At 40.7% G+C, this 9,758-nt stretch overlaps 1 protein-coding gene across 1 annotated transcript; it reads right to left on the reverse strand.

The window, feature by feature from the left end:
- Positions 1-3,104: 3,104 nt before the first annotated feature.
- On the reverse strand, positions 3,105-4,103 carry LOC117694920 (melanoma-associated antigen B3-like). The gene has a single exon (XM_034485921.1). The coding sequence runs from the start codon at positions 4,101-4,103 to the stop codon at positions 3,105-3,107; it is 999 nt and encodes a 332-aa protein (XP_034341812.1).
- Between the last annotated feature and the right edge of the window lie 5,655 nt (positions 4,104-9,758).

Genomic DNA, 9,758 nt, shown 5'->3' on the forward strand with positions numbered 1-9,758 from the left:
GAGATGAGTTACCACTCATGATGTGTACATGATGTGAAACTCACAAAGAATCAATAAAAAGTTGTTTTAAAAGTTAAATAATATGCATTCCTAAGTCTTGTAAACCACTATCAAACCAATATTAATTTGGAAAACTAAAGCATTGTACAGGGAAAAAAAGTGGCTGAGTAGATTAGGAAACAAAATTCCTCTTTTGTCTACAAAAGAATCTTAGCATTAAATATAAAGTCTAGCACTGTCATAAAGTGAAGGGATAGGCAAAAGAACTTCACTCCAATAGGCACAGGGACCAAGGAGATGTTGCTATTCTGTCCCCTATTCCATCAGACCAATAGCATATGTTCAAGCCTTGTAGTTTACCAGTTGTGTGAAATTGCACATTACCAAAATCTGTGAGCTTGAGGCCTTTCATATGTGAAGTGATTATGAAAAGACTTGTCTTTCAGGAATGCATAATGGAAACCACAACCACCCAACAGAAACCCACACCCGTTACTGTCCAGGCCAGCTGGACAATCAAGTGGGACCCTTAGACTCTGTGGAGAGGACTGAGATGCGTGAGAAAATAAGGAGGCACAGCAAGCCAAGAAGTCTGATCAAGCTGGCAAAATTTTTATTGTTCACACAGGTTATATACCCTGAAAACAGGATATGGGGATGGGTAGGAAAGGAAAGGGGGCTTTGCAGGTGGAGGAAGCTAGCTGCAGCTGTGGGGTCTAACTAAGTTATTCTCACAAAGCCTTTCTGTTGCCAGGGGTTCTAAAAACATCTATCTAGCAGGATGTTGGCTAAATCTAGAGATCAGGAGGAAAGGTTACTAAGGTGGGTTGCTGTGAGGCCTTGTTTGAAGTTCTGAGAACTGATAAGTGAATCATGGAAGGTAAGCAGAAAGAAGAATAGTAGATAGGAGATGAGTAATAGTAAGAATAGTAAGAAAGAAGAATAGTAGATAGTAAGATGAGAGTGCCAAAGATGAGTAAGGCCTTGCCATGGCTTCCCACATGCAACCACGTGGGAGAATCATTCCGTCCTCATTGAGTTTCTGTTTCAAGAGCTGTAACACTTGGGAAGAGATCTGCTCTCCTGAAGTGCCTTCAGGACCCTCCTCTCCTTGCTAGCTAGCCAGTTTCTTACCTGGCAGGGGTAGAGGTCGGCTTAGTGAGGAGAGACAGTTGCAGCACCTGGGAGTGACTGGGAGATGACAGCAGAGATGTGAGCAGAGGCAGCAGAGGAGGTGACCTCCCCTCCCTGCTCACACTCTGTCCCCTTGGCCCAGACCCCCACACCAGGCTGGGCTGGAGATTGTCGTGAAATGCCCTCCAGAACAGAGACCCACACCTAAGTATGTATAAAATATGTAAAATTATGGGCCTCTTTTTTTAAAATACAATTTTTTGTTATGATTCATTTTCCTTTGATATTACAGTACAACACACTGTTTTTTACAGCCAGGAACTGTGTTAGAAATTATATCATACTCTAGGACAAAGAAAACCCTCTCAGATAAAGTAAAACTTACCATTGGAAACCAAGTAGTATTTTTTTCTTTATGAAAAAAACAATTTCAGTGTGAGATTGACTTCCTCACTTGATATAACATAATTTTTTTGTTGTTCATTTGTTTTGTTGCTTTGTTTTTGAGAGTGTTTCAGTGTGCCCTTGACTGTCCTTGGAGTTACTCTGTAGACAGGGCTGGCCTTGAACTCAAGAGATCTGCCTGCCTCAGCCTGAGAGTGCCAAGATTAAAGGCATGTGCCACCACTGCCCAGAACAGCACAATATTTTTAGAAACATACTTCAGGGACCCTGAAACTTCTCTTCCCTTGAGTTGCTGTTCAAGTTAAGCCACTTCAACTTTATCCCTCTAACCTCTACTGAAAATATTTGAAAGTCAACAATTGTACACAGTGTAAGCTGATGAGTGTCCTTTGAAGGAACAAGCTCTGGATGTCCCAGTCCATGACAGAGATACCAGCACAGTGTCTTCTAGGTGTCCTGCTTTCCTTGAGGAATGGCTCCTTTCTCAGATTATGGGTGTACAGAACACTCCAGATATTCAGTTATCTTTAACTCCTGGCACAACCTTACAGTTTACTTTCTATTCTTGCCAGTTTCCCCCAATTCCCCCAAATTAATGCCCAGGGCATTTCCTCTTTCACGGCTTCATTTCTTAACACTGAGGGTCTCACTCCCACATCCTAAGCTAATTCTACCCAGTAGCCGCATTTAAATTATTTCCCACTGAAAGCCTTGAGGTTTCCTAAGACCCAACTTTATACTAATCAAATAATTGCTAGTTGATTACATTCTTGGAAAATCCTCTTCCTTCTCTTCCTTTTTCTGGACAGTATAATTAATTGTATGGTTATTTACTACATCTTCATTATCTTAGCCCTCCAGTGTTAGCATGTAATCGCTAAGAGTAGATGGTCAAATTATGTTTAGGGAACTATTACGTCTATGAGCATTTAGGCCTAACAGAATATTACTTATGTCCACATTTTTAATTGAAAATGTTTCATATGATAAATTTTGATGACACTGTTTCTCCTATTCAACCTCCTCCCAGATAAATGAAGCAAAGGCATTTATATATTTTTATTTTAATTTTATCAAATAAAGAGAAAAGTTTTAATGCAAATATTAGCCACATTACCATTTTTCTATTTCTCCACCTCATACATTTAATGATGAAAATTCATCATTAAAAAATTTTAAAAGTATTTTAAACTTATCTTTAACAAAACTAACAATTCTGTTTTATATTGAAGTAGGTAGATTAATACAGAAGTTTCTCCAATTTCTGTTATAACGAAACTTACTCTGCATACTGATGCATCTGTATGAGCAACACAGTATATTTAGCTAACCATATTGATACATAAAAAGAACATTCAAAAAACTGAAATTAAACAAAAATGCAGGTAACTTCCCAAATTGCCCATATAGAACAGGAACACAAAGCTATTCACTAAACTTCTTCTAGACACAAACAGTCCTTCACCACCCCTTTCTCTCACTGGCCTCTTGAACTACAAGGTAAAATCAAGAACTCTTAACTCCACTAGGTGTGAGAGGACCTGTTTGGCATGGCTGGGAGACACTTAATTGGTGTCGACTGTTGTGTCACTGAGTGCAGCTGCAGCAGCTCTTTCTTCCTCATCTTTCAAAGCTTCATCATACCGGGACTGGAAGGCGCTCGGAACTGTATGGTTGATCTTAGCCAAAAACTCCAGGATTTTCATCTTACTTGTCTCAGCATAAGACCTTGGACCCCACAGAAATTCATAGCTTGCAGGACGGCTGTTAGGTACTTGCTGATACTCCAGGTATTTAAGCTTCACAAAATCTTGAGTGATGAGCTTCCTGGGTTCTCCAAAAATGAAATGTTTCTTTCCATCGTATATTTTCATCTTATTCAGGAATTCCCAGATGGTTTTCTCAGTGGCACGGTTTCCTTTCAGGAAGATCACCCCTAGGAGATTCATTAGCAGGCCAGTCTTGGGAAGCCCCCTGCCTTTGGTCACAATGCCATTGTTAGGGATATTCATTTTGCTAACAAGAACATAGGAAGGCTTCCCAGCTTCTTCCACTTCCTTTACTTCTACACCAAGCGTCACCTCTAAGCTGAATGAAACTCTTCTGAGGATCTCCAAGAAGTGTTTTCTATGGGTTTGGGTGATGATCTTCATCACATTTGCTTTCAGAATAGGCCTTCTCATTTCACACATGTGCATCATGTAGCTCACCACCAGGCGGACTGTACCAGTGAGAGACTTTCTAGGGCGCTTCACAGTAGAGGCTGAGGCCTGGGAAGAAACTTGTTTTCTCTTAATTTTGCGCTTAGCTCCTCTACGTGATCTTGTAGATTCAGTGGTAGAAAGGGCTCTCTGAGGCTTCTTGGAAGTGCTTCCTAACTTAGAAGCAGACTTTGTACGGGTAGTAACCCCCAACTGAGGAGAAGATGGAGGCGGATAGCTTTTCTCCTCTGCTGCAGGGGCCTGAGAAGCCTGGAGATCCTGGGTCTCACCTCCAGCCTGGTGGCATTTTTCTTGAACAGCATGATGCTTATTCTTCTGACGCTTATTCTTCCTCCGAGGCATAATGATATATTCAGTGTGAGCTAGCAAGCCAGGGATTCTGCTACCTGGAAAGAGATTGAGATTGCATAAATGCCTCCAGCATAGAGATAACTTTTGTCTCTAAGGAGCCCACCTTTACAGGATTTCATAAAAATACTGTCCTAAGAACCCAGAGCTCCCTTGTTCTGATCAGCCTACCCTCTTATAACCCTCTGAAACTAATTAAAGTGTACTTTAGATTGCAGCCTGCCACCCCTTTTTGGTGTGCACTGGAAATGCAAGTGGTGGTGGAAGATTTAATTCTGATGGATCCCCTTCACTCTGGGATAAGAAGATCTCACAGCTTCGAAGCCAGTGCCATTATCATATCAAATTGTAAGTAAACCTGGGCTCCTTCCTTGTGCAGCACTAATTTTGGATAACTCCATCTAATGTTCTCATTCCCTTCCATGAACCCTTAGGATGAAAGAAAAGAATACTTGAGCCCTCAATACTTTTCAGTTCTAGGAGCTGACATGGGCTTACTAAGAATACATGCCCAAAAATATTCTGGCCACTGAATCTGGCACCTCTGTTAGATAACACCTCCCTCTCTGGGATATTGTTTGTAAAACTTAGTGCAGCAGGTTTGCTGGGGTCACACAGGGCTAGGCAAATCCCCTAGAGAATAGATTTTTGTGGGACCCTATAGAATGTGAGGTCTCCTTAATCCAAATTCAGGGTCTTAAACCCAGATGACTTTTAGAAATTCATATCCAATTGATTCAACAGATGCTAAGTCTTTCCTCCAAGGCTTTCTTCCCATCATAAGGGAAATGAGGATGACCTATAACCATACTGACAACTGGGGCGTGTTGCTAAGGAATGTCACTATTACAGAATCCATGCCTTTTAGGTGTTCAGCATATCAAGTGGCGCCAGAGTCTCTGTGCTGTTCTGACCTGAGTAATGCAAACTTTAAATGAAACCTAGACCTTCCTCAGTCACCATTAGAAGTAATCATTTCAAGCTTCAATGGGCTAACTCCTGTAAAGCTTCTCAGATGTGACAGGAGATATAGAACTTCTGAGACTACCTATTTGTGGGACATGTCCTTTAATCTTCACTCAGAGTCTCCCAACTGATTTTGACCCAAGATTTTCCCTTACTGAACTAGTAGCCTGCCCATTATATCCACTTATGCTGCATTCTGTGACTTTCCAAGCACAGATGAGGGACATTTCAATCATGAAATTCTGTCAACTGAATGTTTTCTCTGCATCCTAGGATCCCTTCTTCTACCAACACAAGTTCACGAGCTACAGACATACTCCTTTACTTCCTTGTTCCTTAGTGTGAAAACATAGGTACACTATAAAGGAGAACAGCTTTTCTCTGGGCCCTGACTGGACTGGAAATGAGGTTGAGTTTTTTCATATTTTCTTTCTTAAGGAGTGGACTGGCAGACACAAAGGATTCTTCACTCTATTGATTGAAGTGCCCTCAGTCTCCAAAGGAAGCCACAGGCTTCCCAACAAGAAGCAATGTAGGCAGGACTCCTGGGATGGGGTAGGGACACAACAACAAGGCATGGGCAAAAGGTGGGGACACATGGGAACATGGGCATAAATTTGTGAAAATCGTTGTTTAGGGAACGATTCTATTCTCATTCTCATAAGCGCCTGTCAGCTTTATCTTAGTTTTCAGCAAGAACTCCTATACCCAAACTGAGGTCCCACCCATTATATTCTATTAGGTTGATCTTCAGAGCAGAAATGAGGAGCATCACGGACTTCTGTGCATGGGTAGGAGTGGATTCAGTGGAACAAGAATCCTCCTCTACTGACTCAAGGCTGCCGCCCTGAAATATAACACCCATCTTGCTTAGTTCTTATACCAGAAGTCTGGATGTGTACAAAATAAATGGTCAACATCGAAATGGAAACAAAGTTGAGTTTTTTTCCCCACCCCCTCCTTCACTTTTAGAGAGCATCCTCCCACTTAGTAGTTACCCGAATCACACACCTTCTAAACAAAATTTACACCTCCCTCAGTTGATAGGATCTGGGCAAGCACACACCTCCCAGTAATGGTTGACAGCCTCTAGGCAAAAATGACTCCTCCCTCAATCAACTGATAGGATCTGAGCAAGCACAAATGTTCTTCGATCCACTGGGTGAGTCTCACTTTACGCCCCCTTTTGGAGGTTCTTAGGTATATCAGCAGGGGCTGAATGGTACACCCTGGTTTGAGGGCACTGAGTGCCCCAGCTTTACTATTTTCGACCAAGACCTCTCTCTCTTGCAAATAGGAAGCTCATAAAATCCTATTAGGCTGCTCTTTGTGACTTTTCAGACAGAATGAGGGTGGGGGAGGGTGCTCCAGAAACATGTCTGCTGACTCAACAGAGTGGATTCTATGAACCTTTTGTTTCCTCGCTCTATAGACTCCAGTTTACCAGTATCAAACACCGTCCTTGTCTTCCTTAATCCAAACACAGTCCTCACATACCTTAGTCCTTTGAGTGGAAAATCAATGTAAATTACAAATGGTAATGAAGAGCCTACAATACCCGCCTTTGGCTGGACAATGCTATTGCCACCACTGAGTACAAGAGATGATACATGGCTATACTATCTGAGGCATTCTAGAGTTGACTGATAGCAAGTTTGGGAAGATCTCCAAATGATGACATATATTTTATGTTGGAGTATATTTTTCCCATTCATTGGGGGAGTGCTGCTATTCTCCTGTGTGTTAAAAGTTTCTTAGAAAACATGCCGTTTCTACAAACATTTGAAGTAACCATACTGCATGGATTTTTTTAAAGGTCCATGTCCCAAGTCTGAGATGAGATCAAGACACTGCTGTACCAGGAAGCAGGCCCAGAACAGGTGATCTTGAGAAGAAAAAAAATGATGCTGTTGATTCCTTGTATCCAAAAGTCAGAATGAGTCACTTATATTATTCTTATTTTCAGAGATTTATCTATTCTGTGGAAAAAGATATTTAAAACGATGCTTGCTATGCTGTTGAATACATTTGAGATTACTTGACTTTACATATGTAGTCATGCTGTCAACATGTATTTTCTCTTCATTTCAAAAAAGTTTTAATTGTATCAAGTTTTTATTTCTTTTTAGTTTTTCAAGACAAGACTTCTCTGAGCAGCTTTGGCTGTTTTGGAACTTACTCTGTAGACTAGGCTCGAACTCAAGAGATTCACTTCCTTCTGTCTACTGAGTTCTGGGACTAAAGGCATGTGCCACCACCATCTGGCTTATGTTAATATTTCTTAATTTAAAAAAATATTTATTTTATTTTATATGTGTAAGTGTTTTTCCTGAAGGTATGTACACTATGAACATGTGTGGTTCTCAATGAGGTCAGATGAGGGTGTTGGATGATCTAGAACTGGAGTTACCCAGTCATGAGCCTCCATATGGGTGTTGGGAAACAAACCTGGGTCCTCTGCAAGAACAACAAATGCTCTTAACTGATGAGTCATTTAACTAGCCCTTTATGGAAGTGTCCCTAATAGCTTCATCATTCTAGCTCAATTCCTTTAGGCACAAACTTCTGCAGTCCCTTAGGGAGTTGGGCTTAAGACTAGAGAATGTGCTGTTTTTTATTAATACTGTTGGTAATACTGTATTATACAATGGGAATTCCCTGAGACCTTCAGGAGTATTTGAAAGAAAGGAGAATTAGTAAATATTCTCAGGCAGGTGATGGTTCAGTCTCTGCTTGACTTTTTAAAATTTTGTTTTACACTTTTTTAAGACAGATTCTTATGCAGCCCAGGCTAGCCTTGCAAAGGGTGACCGTAAACACATAATCCTCGTGCCTTTCCCTCTCAAGTGCTAGGATTAACATGTTTGCCACCATGCCCATGAGGACTTAATTTTGGTTTATTCATTTATTTGTATTTTTTAGCATACATTAACTGTAAAAAGGTTTCATGGCAGTTTACAGGTTCTATTTTTATGAACCCCTCATTCTCAGCTCTTACTGCTCATCCCCTTCTTTTTTACTAGTTACTCTTTCTCTTACTTTCAAGATATTTTAAAATATGTATTCATAATGTGAAGGGGCAGTGTGGCTATTTGGTTTTTGAAAAACATTACACTTAAAATCATAATCTCCAGTGCCATCTACCTTCTTCCAAATGACATGATCTTTTGAAGCATCCAGACATCACATATGTATGTAATCCTATCACTCCAAAATATATGTTTTCTTTTTCTTCATAGTTCACAGTAAAATGGGAGTTCTGCGCCGGGCGGTGGTGGCGCACACCTTTAATCCCAGCACTTGGGAGACAGAGGCAGGCAGATTTCTGAGTTCGAGGCCAGCCTGGTCTACAGCCTGAGTTCCAGGACAGCCAGGACTACACAGAGAAACCCTGTCTCGAAAAAACCAAAAAAAAAAAAAAAAAAAAAAAAAAAAAATGGGAGTTCTGCTTCATGGTTTTCATCTCTGCACTCAGAACAGGGAAGTAGAGAGATTCATTAGGCTTTACAGCCAGCTTGGTTTGGTGTTGTGAGGGTTTTTTTTTTTTTTCCAAACAACAAAGACATAAAAAAATCTGTCGTGTTTATTTTGATGCCCTTACTGCTTTCACTGGATATTCTATCCAGTGGCTTGAGTACAGAGAGTTTATCTGTTTCTATGTAGGACACAGCCCTAGAGTCGAGCCTTGTGTTTCCATCATTACCAACAACAGGACAAAAAAGGAATTCAGAAGCATTGGGCAAGCCTCAAGTTGGGAGGAATGAAATATTGTGGGTTTTGATTTATCTTATACCATGGAAGAGACAGTCACTTACTAACTATGCAAGTTAAAAAATTCTCTGAGCTGCATGTTTTACATTTATACAATGGTTTTGGTAATCCCTGTCTTCTACTAGCCATAGAACAAGTTCAAGGAATGGAAAACATCTGATATAGTGACTAGCATGTATTGAGTCTCTTCCTTGTGATGTCTCATGGCTGAGGATGCCAACTAAAAGACACCATCATTCCCACCATCCCCATGCACCCTTGTGATTTAACAAAAGATAGAGGGAGCTTCTATCTAATAGATCTGCTTTTAAAACCTTCTCAGTGTGATTGTGAAGAACAAGGTGAGACACTTTCCTGCCCCCTCTTTGAAAAGTACTCATCAAAGAGTCAGCTTGGTCCCTACCCAAGTTTCCTGATTTGCCACCTGGAAGAAAAGGAGGCTCCCTTCCTTTTGAACAGATTATATTCATCATGTGAGACCTATGCCTCCATGAGCCTCAGTTGAAGGAAGCAAGGAGAACACTGCTAGCTAAACATTTGCCAATAGTTTCATCATAACAAAGGTGATATCATACAGAATGAAGTTTGTGATTGGTAATTGAAAATGGGAACACAGCCTCAGGCTACCATGATAAAACAACCCAGAGTAGACATTCATAGGCATCTCACACCTGTCATTATTGCTTGGGATCCCTGATGGCATCCCTAGATTGACTATATACCCACAGATGGGGAGTATATGGTCCACGTATTTTCTCTTATCTGGTACAACTTGGTAGTCTTCCACGACTTTACTTGAGATCATGTTCTTTCTTTTCTTATAGATTTATATATTTTATTTATATGAGTACACTGTAGCTGTCTTCAGACACACCAGAAGAGGGCATCAAATCACATTACAGATGGTTGTGA

This window comes from Arvicanthis niloticus, chromosome X, assembly GCF_011762505.2.
Source record: "Arvicanthis niloticus isolate mArvNil1 chromosome X, mArvNil1.pat.X, whole genome shotgun sequence".
NCBI classification, from domain to species: Eukaryota; Metazoa; Chordata; class Mammalia; order Rodentia; family Muridae; genus Arvicanthis; species Arvicanthis niloticus.

Coding starts and splice junctions, on each gene's coding strand:
- LOC117694920 (XM_034485921.1), bottom strand. CDS start 4,103: ATGCCTCGGAGGAAGAATAAGCGTCAGAAGAATAAGCATCATGCTGTT.